General features: G+C 38.0%; 1 protein-coding gene across 2 annotated transcripts in view; it reads right to left on the minus strand.

Annotated features, from left to right (window-relative positions):
* The window catches only part of mta1 (metastasis associated 1), a 42,982-nt gene that overhangs the window by 11,857 nt on the left and 17,162 nt on the right, over positions 1–13,963 (minus strand). For both annotated transcript variants that reach the window (XM_023352368.1, XM_005799297.3), the window contains exons 4-7: positions 5,496–5,622; positions 3,576–3,639; positions 2,503–2,620; positions 1,243–1,345 (exon numbers count right to left, since the gene is read on the minus strand). In XM_023352368.1, coding sequence (XP_023208136.1) covers positions 1,243–1,345; positions 2,503–2,620; positions 3,576–3,639; positions 5,496–5,622 — 412 coding nt within the window. The remainder of the gene's footprint in view (positions 1–1,242; positions 1,346–2,502; positions 2,621–3,575; positions 3,640–5,495; positions 5,623–13,963) is intronic.

A 13,963-nucleotide genomic window follows, 5' to 3' on the forward strand; every position in this document is an offset into this window, starting at 1 on the left:
ATTAATCAATTATTAAGTTAGTTGATGGTTATTTCAACAAATAATTCATCACAAATAATGTGATTAATCGTTTCAGCCCTAATACTGAACAAGGATACTTTCTGACTATTAAAGGGCTCCTAAACATTTTCCATTTTAATCAATAAAATAAAATTCTGATGCTCTTCAGGTCAGTTTTGGCATGTCCAATGTTTGTAATAAGTCATATGGATAGTTAGAGGGAATGTTTGTTTATTGGTTTAATACAGGACTTTATTCCAGCAAAACAGTGGCACCGCCTCCAAAAGTATGACGGGTCCTTTCTGTCAGCGACCGTCAGACTGCACAACAAGCACAGCTCCCAACAGATTGGTAACAACGCAATATCACAAGTACAACACTTCCCAATGTGGAATCACATTTACGGGACAATATCTGATGAGACTGGAGGCTTCATGTTTCTTTCTTGTACAAACTTATTTTATGTACACACGGTCTTTTCAAAGAGAAATATTTTATTTTGGAGTTTTTCTGCGAGTGCTTATTCTTATTGCCATTTCCCTTTATGTGTTTGTTTTTTTTTTGTTCTTTTTGGCGCATTTCTTTTATCCAATTTGTTTGTTGATTATGCTAATTTCTGCACACAGGAAGATAAAAGAGCAGAGGTGTTACGGATTTCCACAAACAAAGATGAAAGCACTCTGGAAACAATGCGTACATTATTAATCAAATTTAGATACATGAAAATATTTATTCCTCCCAACATGTTACTTATTTAGTTTTAACATTATTGCACTTTTAAATTTAATAAAAAAGATTTTTGTACCACTTCTAGGTTTATTATTTATTATTTTTTATGTCAAAGCAGCAAATTTTGTCCCATTTATTTAACTTTATTCACACTTGTGGTTGTTCTGCACATCTGTTTTGAACGTATGAGAAACACTTTGTGTTATTTTTGTTTCTATTAAAATAAAAGTTTAGTAATGCCGCTATTCATGCAGCATATTAACATGGCCTTACTGATAGCACATTCAGTATAAAATTATGATTATATACTTACAAAATCTTAATTCTGTAGTAGCTCTTCTCACCTTATGTACTACACATCATTTCTGATGGAACCGAAACATTTAAACCATTTTTGGTTTTCACGTTAATTCAAACCTGAGAAATTTTGAAAACAACCTGCCTACTGTTAGCATAATTAGTGTTCCTATCTAAACAGCTTTCTTGTGAGTATTTTTTTCATTGTTTACTTACCGAGCTACGACTAAAAACTGGTCGATCTGTTTCTCTGTTAGTGAGCTGTTGGGATCCCAGATCTTCTCTTCTAGCTTTGCCAGGTCTCTGCCGTCCTCTTCATCTGAATTTACCAACACACACAGTAAACATAATTTGATTTAAGGAAGAAAAAAAACCTCATCTACCTGTTAAAGTTTTTATTGAATCCAACTGTGCCTGGTTTGCAGCTTCTGCTTTTTCTACTTGCTAAGAATAAAAGGTTTTGGCAAAACATATAATGTGTCCACAAACATTTACATTTTCTTACAGTATTGAGACAAAAAAATTATTTTACTATAGTACGTTGTAATTTTTGAATAAAATTAAGGCTGTGGTTATGATTCATTTTTTGTGAAAGTACAAGTTATGGAAGCTTTTCTTGGCAGATGCAGATTTTGACCAAAAACATTTTTTTTTTGTCTAAACAAGGAGGGTAAATCTGCTGCAGGTTTGTATATTGAAGTAGTAGGTTAGAAATCTGAAAAATTGTAATTAAACAATTACATAAGCAAATCATATGTCTGCACACGTGTTAGGTGGCGAGTTTATAGAGTGAAAATAGTAAAAGCGTTTTGTTTTGATGCAATTAATGAATTAGGATGAAAAATAAGCTGAATTTCCAGTTATTGATCAGCCAATCACTGATTGGAGCTGATCATTGGATGATTTATTATTTCCTTTTTCTTTTCTAGCTGTTTTTCTTAGTTTAACAGCCTTACTGGCTGGATCTTCTGTCTAATGTTTGGTCTTTAAGTTTTTGCAGCTTTAGTTGTTGGAAACGTGCTATATAAAGAAATTTGATAACCGTTCGACCAAAACAAAGCAATAGTGAATTTGATGTATAGTTTATGGGGTTTTTTTTCTTTTACACATTAAAATCTGAAAGGTGTGGCATGCATTTGTATTTAGTCTACCTTTACATTTATTCAACAACCAGCCGACTTTGTGATGGACAATCTCATAACAGAGATTGAACGCATTCTATTGTCCCAAAGTGTGAAAAAGTTCAAGAGGTGAATAAACTTTTGCTAGCTGAAAAACTATCGGATAGCGCTGGGACTTCAGTGTTCAGGATCAGGTTCTGATATGAAAGCAGTTAGTTATTGGACTACCGTGCCGTTCAGATGCACCGCATCAATATTCAGTGGTTAAAAAAAACAAGAAAATATTCCCTGAAGAAAAGAAAAACCTCCTTCTCTTTGAATCCAATGTTTATTTAAACAGGCCAGATTAAACTACCTTCATTCAGGAGGTCGGTGATGTCAGCCTGGAATTTGTTCCCGATGCGGATCTCCCCTTTATCCGCCAGCAGGGTCTTCTGCTGAGGGTCGTACACCAGCGAGTAGAAGAAGGCATCCTGGGAATTACAGGCGGGAGGAAAGTTCAGAGCAGAAGACGGGCAACCGGGCCTGAGAGTGTGCCGTTATCTGACTGTGTGTGCGCGCGGCTTCCTCGCTGCTAGTCTCTCGTCTCCTCATTACTGTGTGTGAACAGAACATTCTGGGTCAACATGCTGAATAATTCATCTGGAAACAGGAATCTTTAAACTCGTAAGACTCAGACCCACACAACCTCATACAAGCCTGCAAATCTAACACACCTAATCACATATTTAAATCCCATGATGCTGCTGGGCATCTGCACCTGGGGCTGGATGCATACCGTAGCTTCACGGCCAGACGCACAAAAGCCTGTTCCTCAGAATTACGAGGCTGTGTGTATAGATCTCATATAAATTTCAGTCCTTCCATAATTTTTTCCTCAAGTGTTCAAGGATTTTCACTCACAATATCGATGGATGCCATTAACATGAGCTAGTTATAGCAACATATTCATGCTCTGTGCAGCAGAAACATTTTTTGGAATGTTAGTTGTTTAAAGCCACAGGAAACATTCACTGCCAACGCAGAAGCCGCAGGAAAATGGGAAAAGAAACTATGCATTTATCTGAACTGAATGTCATTAATTGGGTTTATTGTTGCAAAAATCAGAAGGACAGCCAGACTAAAGCATTTGTTTGAATTTGTTGGAAAGTTGTTCGAAAATTATGAAATGTTAAAGCCTGCAGTTAGAGTTGAGGTGATGAAGAGATTCTAAAACTGTACAAAGTTTTCTTCTTGAAATAAACCAAAAAAAGAAAGAAAAAAGCTGAAATGGAAAGCAACTGTCAGGCACCATTACGTATGGCTGCAGGCGATTAAAAACTGAAACCAGCCATAATCAAAGATGGAAAAAAACAAAAAAACAAGCTCTGGTGAGAAGCCTGCAAGAATGCCTGCATGCTTTCTGCGCAGGAATGCACACATACATACCTCTCTGTCCAAGTAGGACTTCAGGGCTTCGGTTTCATTCAGCAGCGTCACGCAGCACTTCCCTCTGGAGTCGGGCGAGGACGGGGAGGAAAATCAAAGTAGCAAGATGCACGAGATGAAAGAGAAATTGGAGGAAAGGCCATTGTCAGTTTCTTGCAAAAGCGTTCATATCCCTAAAACGTATCATTTAATCACGTTAAAACCCCAAAGTTCAACGCATCTCATTTCTAGTAACAGACCAACACAAAGTAATGCATAACTGCGAAGAGGAAAGGGAGAAAATGCTAAGTTTCAAATTGTGTTTGTCTATCTCCATTCAGCAATTTTTATTCTGTTACATATAAACAAAAACCAGGATAATTTAAACTTGTTTAAAGTGAGGCTAAAAAATAAAAGTGCGCATTTATAACTTTGTTCCAAATCAGATGACTCATGACGCGGAGGTCAGTCAGCGATAGTGTCCGTTTGGCTTCGCTAATTGCTACTTTCTAAGTTTAGATGATTTCACAGAAAATTATTAACACCCCTATATCTAATTTGGGAGGGTGACAAACTCAGACAACCTGTGAAAAAATCTGCACACCCGTGTAAATCAGGAAGTCTTAATCAGTCTTGGCTTTAACCTTTCAGGACTCTTCTTTAACCTTTAACCTTCCAGCTTTGACGAAGAAATGTCAAGTTATAACGTGGTAATGAATGAAGCTTACTGATGAGTAACAGTAGGGTTAAGTCTAGAAACTGGCCTCTGTTGGTATTTAGTGCTCGGTTTGCCCATGACATCAGAGCTTCATTTAGTGCCAGATTTTTTACTTTTTTTTTTTTTTTACCCCTCCAGGGGGTCTTTTGTGGGCTCTAGTGTCCCTTATATGATAGTTGGCTGACAGGAAACAGGGAAGGAGAGGGGGGAAGACATGCGGCAAATGTCGTCGGGTCCGGGAGTCGAACCCGCGACGGCCGTGTCGAGGACTCAAGGCCTCCAAATATGGGTCGCGCTAACCGCTACTCCACCACGGCACACCTGAAGTGCCAGATTTTTTAATAAAGCACGGCACCTCTTAACCCTCAGGTGTCTTTATGAACATTTTTGTCTTTTTCGACACTTTTTTCCTCATCAACAAGCCATTTTTTTTGTTTTGGTATTTCTATAGCAGTCCATTAGAAGATAAATGTTCAATCATCTTGACTCATAAAGGACAAACGCGTCCCCTTCCAGGAAATGCTATAAAAAAACATTTCAGTTTTCTTTTTACTTTTCTTTTGACAATTGTCTCAAACATTCAGAAAATTTTAACCTTTTAAATCTCAGCTTTATTTCTTTATGCCACCGTTATCTATTTTTAAAAAAAGGTTACGCAAAAAAAAAAAAGGATTCAAAATTTTGACTTGATTTGTGAGGCTTCGGATTAAAATATTACTTCAAGTCACATCTTTTTCAACTACTTTTTTAGGGCAAGTCTTTTGATCAACTTCAGTCCTGATCATAATTATATATTAAACATCAATCAGGGTTTTATACCTTCAAATGTCAGATTGAGAACGTGATGTTAATATATTTTTCTGAGGAAAAAAATACTCCCATTAAAAGCCCCAATTTTAAATTTTTCAGTGCTTGCAAAATATAATTATGTGTATAATCTTAAGAGTTCCATTTTTGAGAAAAAAACAAGTCACAACTTAGTTTCAACCTGTAAAGTTTTCACAGCACTATTTCAGGGAATGGGAATTTTTGTCCTTAATGACTTCAGATGGTTGAAAATTGACTGATACCTCTGGGTTAATCAGTTATTATAATATTACAATGTTTTTCTTTGTTTGATATATTCTAAGTTTGTATTTTGTCTCAAATAAAGGAAAAAAAAAAGTTGAAACAAAACAAAAGCAAAGGCGCAGCATAGCTAGTGAGGCCTGCTGGTGGACTACCTGATGTGTGTTGCTGGTAGGGACTCCAGCTGGCGCGACAGGAAAAGCTCTCTGTGTCTGAGCTGGTGCTTCTGCTTCTCGGGGAGATCGGCCATCTCTGAATTCTCCATCTCCTCCTCCAACTCCCCTAGAGTACAAAAAACCCCAACAACAACAGGGAACAAAGGTCAAATATACGCACATCAGATGAGGTGGAACAATGGGCTCCTTTGGGAAAAACAGCAGGAACGGAAAATCTTTCGGCAGCTGTCGGTACACTGTCTCGGGTGCATGGCAAGAGGACCTAAAACACGGGGACGCGCACTTGATGAGCCAGAACAATGAACCCCCCAGAGACACGAGCTGTGTTCACACACCTCAGACATGTTTTATGGGAATCTGACTGACTTGGCGTACAAGAAAAAGCAAAAAGAAACAAGTTCACGTATAATTCTGCCTCCTTTATATTGGCTGAGGTATACAGCTGCCGTTTTATGTCTTACATGTTGATCACAAAAGTAATAAGCTCAGAAGGATTGCATTGGGGTTTAAAGAAATAGCAAAAACAATCTTTGATGTGAGCAGAGGAAATTATAAAAGCTTCCTGTGCAGCTCTGACTCACGTTGACAGGAGGTTCAAACAGCAAAAAGGTGCTCTGTTATGAAATAGGGATGATTGTCATGAAGGGATTAACAAAAAAAAAGTGCATTCACACCAGCCATGATCAGTTCAGATTAAGAGTTTGAATGTCCGGTTCGTTTGGGGAGGTGTGAACCGAACGCTGATGTGAACTGAACAAGCGAACTCTGCTCCGCCTACAAACCTAAGTTTCAGTTCGGCTAAAGTAAACTTCAGCGCTGTTCGAATGCATTACGTGGATGGAAGCAGAAAAGCAGAAAACGACCTGCAGCTGTGCATTCTGGGTAAATACAACCTAAGCAAATGCTCTAATCTAATGGAAAAAATGGCTCATTGGTTTTTCACTGAAGACAAAAGAGAAATCCTGCAACCGCTAAAATCTGACGCTACTCCATTTTTGTTCGTATTCTACGAAGGAGGATGTTGTGCTCACGTCTTCTTTTCAGGTTTTCGCGCCACCACAGGCGAACGGGGAAACAGGTTTTTCAAAGCGTTTTCTTCATTTGACACAGCACAATGTAAAAGCGACCTGCACCAGCTGAAAATGTAGCAAATTTTGCAATTTTGGACCCCAAACCAACCAAGCGTGAAACTGCAGTAGTCATTAAAAGTAGAATTTTGTGTTTAATGTTGAGAAACCACATCCTCATCTCTCACACACAAACCCCCAAATCCCCCACCCCTCTTCCTGGCTGGACTTCTTGTAGAAACTCAAGAAGTACAATCATACCAGCCTTCTGGTCATTTTCTACACAACAATTATCCGGTCTGTCCTGTGTTCGTCCATCACTGTGTGTTTTAGCTCATCCACAAAACAAGACGTGTACAGGTCTACGGTCAGGAGAAGGTTAAGCTAACATCTCTGCAGATCCCAGCCATCCTGGACACAAACCATCTGGACTTAAATCTTCAGCGTCACTTGCAAAAACCAGCCGCCTTGGGGACAGTTTCTTCCCCCAGACTGTCTCTCTGATGAACACTAAAGAGTCAGAGTGCCCGGATCAATACAGCCTCGTCTTCCTGTTTTGCAAAAACGCTTTATGTATAAACACTTACAAGGAAGAATGTACTTTGTCTTATTGGCATTGGCAGCAAGTTTGAATATTTCCATCGTTTGAATCCTGGTGTGGGAGCTTTGTGCATGGAGTTTGCATATTTTCCCAGTGCATATGAGGGTTCACTCCAGGTACTCTGGCTTCCTATTGAATTAATTGGTGCCTCACGCTCTTAGGTATTAGTTTGTGTGTTTCTGTGATGGACTGGCAACCTCTCGCTCAATGACCCCTGGAGATAGGCACCACCAGGAAAGAAATTAACTGAATAACAGATTAAAAAAAAATCATGGTAAGGAGTGGTAAGAATAACAAAAGTATCAAAGACAAAAGGGGCATAAAAACAGTGAGAAATGAAGACAACGAGAGACTGCCATTATATGGGAGAGGGGGAAGGCCTACGAGATAAGAGAAGTGAAACGAAGAGCGCTGGAGCAGTCAGTACGTGCTCCAATTCATTTGGAGTTTCATTAGAGGAAGCGAGGCTAAGAGAGAGAGAGAGAAACGAAGAGAGAGAGGCTGGGAGCAGAACAAAAGCAATCAAGGGATTTTCAGGAGGAGAGATGTGTGGCCAAAATCAATAAGTGCTTCTTCACTCCCTCACTCTCTTTGCCCAGCACTCAGCACCCAGCAGACACACCATCAATGCCCAGGAAGAGCAGCTCAGCTCGCTCAGATGGATACACTCTGCATGGGCCTTGCTCCTTCTTCTTCTTCTTCTGCTTCCTTGTGGTGCTGAATCATGAAGCACACAGGAAACATCCAAGCCTAATTACAGGAAGTTCAGTTAAAGCTCCAACAAATTTACGATTTCAATATTCCAGCTTTCCAAGCTTAAATTTCTATATTCCCCCCCACCTGCCCATGTAAAACCTAAACCTTCTTTCAAATGTACTGAAAATAATCTGACCTCTTCGGAACAGAAAAGAGTAAAAACTACAATTCCCAGAATGCATTAGAACAACAATTAGAGCTATAGTTTCCCTCCTTCCATCTATCATCAGGCTGGCGGTTTTCTTTTTTAAAGATAGATTAAAAAAGGCCAAAATAACTGAATTCTCTTTCTGCTGTTTGGCAATAAAACTGAGCATTTCTACAGTACTATATCAGTTAACATATATTGCAATTTATCACAAATGAAACAAAGGGGTTATCCATATCTTTAGCAGCAATTATTAAATGTACCCAAATTAATCAGAGGGCTGTTTAAGAACAATAAAAGTGAAATCTAATCTAGCTATACACATCCTGTTTAAAGAACTATGTAATACAATGCAGTGGATACTGGTATAAATAATAGGCAGATAATGCAAATATATGGGGACAAATTTCAAACGGAGACAGAGACAATTGCTCTTTTAATTCTCCATTTATCCCCAAACAGCTAAAGCAAAGGGAATATAAACTGAGCTGCATCAATCCCAGACAGCCAAGTTGAATCAAACAACCTGAGGAAAATCCTGTAAATAAGTAAAGTTCAGATTCTACTCTGCGAGACGTCTTCTCTTCTGAACACAACGGACCCATTTCAAACAAAAATGAGAGAAGACGCAGAACATGCAACAATCGTTCCCCACGAATGCAAACCTTGGATCTCATTCAGTGCACAGAATGAGACAATCACTTAACCAGCTGCAACCCTTGGAAAGATAAAGCAATGTAAATGTGTAGTAGAGACATTTTTAAAATCAACAAAAAATACCATAAGCTGAACAGACTACTTTTTGTAGCTAGTTTCCAATTTTTTGTGCTTGTAAAGCTCCGACACAAATTTTGTTTCCAGGAAATTATCTTTGAGAGCGAATTGGAAAGTGTCTTCACAGAATAAAATTATGGTTTCGAAGAAGCAACCTCCAGTTATAAAGTGGAAATAATGAGTGCAATTCTCTTATGAAAGAGTTATCAGTGAAAATAAAAAACATTATATGCATTTTGATTTAATATTGTGTTAAATTTGCGAGTTGTTTATTTGCTTCTTACAGGACCCTTAATACCACCGTGTATAAGAGAACAGTTGGTGTTACACAGCTCCACAGAAAAAGATTTCACAATTACTTCAAATATAAGAAAGCGATCACTGGTGTAACTTTCAAGACTATAATAGTGTGCTGAATGTAATAAGTATTAAGCATGTATTCTCTGTAGAGTTACGGATCCTAAAGCTACTTTAGAGTTTTCCAAAAACAGTGCCAGCATTTCCAAATCCATGTTACACAAAAATTACAAAGTATAAAACGGAGCAACTTTGCTGTAACACAATCAGCTTCCTGCTATCTGTTGATGTCTAACTCTCTTGGTTGTAGCAGCTTGGTTGAACAGATAGAAAATAAAGTCTCCTATCTGAACAAGTCTTGCATCTTTTGGGCTTCCTCTGACTTCCTTTGTAAAGTCTGATAGTGAAGCGAGCTGCCAGAGTCTTCTTCACGAAGTAAGAACTTCCACGCTTTTCTCATGTACGCATCACTGACTTCATACACACACACACACACACACACACACACACACACACACCCCTACACACAAGCAAGGATTATCAAGTGGTCCATCGGTTGTTTGGACCTTCCAGCTGGCGCCTCAGTGCGAGTCCTTGAGTGGCAACCCAACTTCACAATGTACCCACACCACACACTCTTTAAATTGCCTCTCCGTCTCACCTGTCCCAGCCAATTATCAATTATTGATGAATGGGTCGCCTTACTGGCCTGAGAGATGGAAGAGGAAGGTGAGGAAGAGAAGAGAGCGGGCCTGAGGGTGAGATGTTGATGTGAGGAGAGCACAATGCATCTTTATTACCTTAATAAACTTCCTATACTCAATATGCGGAGTGTTAATGTGCCAACAGCAGATGTGCAGTGAAGACTTGCCATTCTTCATTATTATTGGTACTAAATACTACTACTAATACTACTACTAATAATAATAACATCAGAGAAAGAAAAGTTTAGCAATAGTAATCTGTTGATTTTAGGCATGCGTGAACAGTCTGAAAATTTAAAAATTTTATATTTTTATTTGCCTATCTAAGTTTTCAGGTCATGCTAACTGAAAACACTCTTCAGAGCAGAAGTCATCAAGACAGTTAGCCAATCTTCTGTATTGTTGACATGTTTAAACACATGATGAACTGGAAAGGTTTAGTCTTTTTGAAAACTTAGGGTGTACATTACTTAATACAGAAATCACACAGAGATTTATGTATACAGTTAGCAAAGCTGACCATGCTAGTTGCCCTAACTGTTAATGAACCTGTTTGAAATGACTGCTTCCTAGCAGAGTTTTGCCAGTTTCAAATTCAAGACTTTTTAAGACCATTATGAATTTGATTGGGGAGGTTTTAAATGGTCTCAACTGGCAATAAATTTGCTCTTATTCATAATAGACGCAAAAAAAAATTAAAATAAAGCTAGCTAGCCAGGGTATGTCAGCAGTGACTTACCGGTAGCCTCAACCATCTAGTCACTTTTGACTGACATAAAAGTTCTGTGAGAAATATGATTAAATAGTCATGTCAGATCAAATTTCATGACTTGTGTTTAACATATTTAAGGCCAAGTTACTTGAATTTAAGACATTTTAAATCTTCATTTTAGATGCATGAATTTAAGACTTCTTAAGGATGCACCTTGCATATAATAATGCATTTGTTTTTAAACGGTACAACCCTACAGTGGTAGCTCTCTCCCATGCACACAGCATGACATGGATAGTTTTTAAACAGGATCGGCTAAAATCAGAATTTGCAGTTTGACGCTTTACAAAAACAGAGATGAAAAATCAGCCACAAAATCCTGATTAGTGCATCTCTAATAGTAGCCAATTGTTGACTGGATACAAATGTGCTGCTACAAGCCATGGGGTGGCTCAGGAAGTTGAGAAATACAAACATACTCCATCTCAGACTAAACATGTCACCAAGTCAAAAGTTCAAATTCATGACAAAAAAAATACAAGCTTGTAAAATACAATCAAAATGCCACTGTAGGTCAAAAAGAAGTGAAGGACTTACCTGCACAGTTCTCCATTTGCTACGTAAAAGATGACTTCCAGAAAAAACCTTTTCAATACTTAACCTTTTCCTCACTCTAGTGCATTGTGATTTTTTCCCCCAATCCACAGCAGATTCCAAAGAACAAAACCAGCACAGCTGGAAAACAGGACGACTCTTTATATTGGTTGCATTAGCTTTACCATTGCACCTATTAAGAGTTTGTGCACTTTGCTTAAAAAAGTTTGAAAAAAACAAAAACAAAAAAACTAAGGTTGAGTCATGACAAATTCATGCGTTTGAAAGGAGGAGCTTCAGAGCCAAAAAACAGAGAATTAGAAACAGTCATCTTCCATTATGTTCAGTTGTGGGAGCAGAAAACACCTAATTACCAGAGCTACAAGTGAGGCAGCCGAAAAACGTCTTCAGTCTTCAGTGATGAAGCACATTTTAAATGAAAACATAAGCAAAACTGGGTTGGATAAACCTTGCTAGCTTCCCTAACTGCCATGACTTTTGTGAATCGCTTTACAAATAGCACTGAGACCACAGTTTATAGGAAGAAGGCACCACCTTTTAAAAAAAAAAAAAAAAAAAAAGAAACTAAAGGTTGAGTCATGGCAAATTCGTGTGTTTGAAAGGAGGAGCTTTGGAGCCAAAATGCCAAGTTCTCCAGAGAGACCGTCCACTTTGGAGCCCTGCTTTACTCGTAGGGAGGGACTAAAGCTCGAGTTAAAGGCCTCGCACAGAAGGAGCACTGCGAACCTCTGCAAGCAAAATATTTGATCAATGACTCACAGCAGACACCCAGATTTATATATACACAGGCCACAAAGAGCTGCTCTCCGCAGAGCCATTAGAAATGTTAAATTAAAGTAGATTCAAGCCCTCCAGTGGCACCTAAAGGCAGCAGCTCCAGTCTATTATTCATGCACATGTATGTATCTGCAGTCATGCACTCAGAGGATGAGATCGTAGCTACAGAAATGCAGATGGGATGTTAACCACACCCATGTGGTAGAGTCCAATTCTCGCCGTTTGTTTTTTTTATTTTTTATTAGAAATGTTGAAATTGTCAAGGCAACCCATCAACAATCCAAATCTGGTCCAATCTACCAAAATCCTGCAGAGTATTTCAGTGTGCTTCTTATTAGTACATTCCAATTTCTAATCTACACTTCTTCTAGACATTACTTACATTCAAAAACCTCAAAGTACCACTGACTGGCTTGCATCACAAGCCAACACTGGGTATTCCCACAAAAAATAAATAAATAAATAAATTTGATTCTGCAACACATGTGCCCCCATCGCTCCTCTGTGGATGCTGTGGTTAAGACTTGTATTTATATAAACACGCTTCCAAAAAGGCCGGTCGGTCTCTTTATAGAGGCTCACGCAAGAGTTTTCACACCCTTCGAGCCAACACAGCCTGCCACACCCAGCCGGAGTCTACAAGTTGACTTGCAATCCTCCAGAGCGTGTGGATGACAGCACTACTTACTGAAAACGGTAGACTGAATTAAATGAAATTGTATTATCAAATTTTGGGGAATTTTTTTTCTCTTCTAGATTAATGCTAATCTAGAAGGTTTAACAACTGATGAAGACTTTTTTTTTTTTTTTTAGAAAGCATCTGGTCCTTAACATGCAAATTACTGGATAAGATTGTGACAAATGCATGACATATTAAATTGTAACAACATTTATTGAACAAAAGAACAAAGTAGTAATGTAAGGAAAACTGACTAATGCTTTGATTAATGAGGTAAGTAGCTGGTAGTTAGTGCCAATTACATTTACGTTTATTACATATCTTTTTCTATAATAGGGACTGTGTGTGTGTTAAATCAAGTTAGAAACAATTCATTAGGGCTGTTTTTAATGTTCACAACCAAAACTTGCTTTAAAAAGCTTTACACCTGAAACAATATAGATCAATTGTGATGCATCGATTATTTCAATAATTGTCAACTAATTTAGTAATCTATTGATTGTTAAGTAGAGTACACAGATCAAAATATATATATTTGCTTAAAAAACACAAAGCTTTAACTAAGCCAAAGCTGTACAAAAAATATACATTTAAGATAAAAAAAACTATATCCTAACCAGAACTCCTAAAGTGGCATAGTTGTAGCTGTACCCGATTCAATTAAAAATAAATTCTATTATTTATCGGTTAATCAAATAAATAAAACATATCAGCCATGCACAGCATTCATCTTAAGTCAAGCAGAAGGTGCTGAGCTTTTGCTAGCTGCAAAATCTTCTAACATTTTGAATGAGTGAGCATTCATTCACTTGAATGATCAAATGAATACTTGAATGATCAAGTATTCACTAAAAGAATTACTTTATTATTCCCAAAGAGAAATTAAATACTTTTGAATTTCAATGTCATTCAGCACCTATTGGCTACCTAACCAAACTAATCAAAATATTCAATGCACATCAAGAGATTACGACATTCTGTAGAGTTAAAATAGTGTTCTATGTAACAGAGTTTCACCTACTCAAGCCTATGGCTTTTTAAGATCATTAAGACCATTATGGATCAAATTTCAAACCTATATCACAACAGAACTGCATATAAAAGAATGCAGGGGACCAAAACTGTAACATTTCTGGGGTCCTTTTCCGTCTCTTGGCAGCAGCTTTGTGCTCTTCTCATGGTACATGGCTCTCTAGCTAGCTAGCATTAGCGGCTTGTTATTGGTAGACTAAACCGCCTTGAGTTGCACAACGCAGTAAGTGAAGATGTCTCTGCACAACTCAAACTTTTGCCAAATAGAGAAGTACCTACATAGAA

This window comes from Xiphophorus maculatus, chromosome 19 (assembly GCF_002775205.1).
Source record: "Xiphophorus maculatus strain JP 163 A chromosome 19, X_maculatus-5.0-male, whole genome shotgun sequence".
Lineage (NCBI taxonomy): Eukaryota > Metazoa > Chordata > Actinopteri > Cyprinodontiformes > Poeciliidae > Xiphophorus > Xiphophorus maculatus.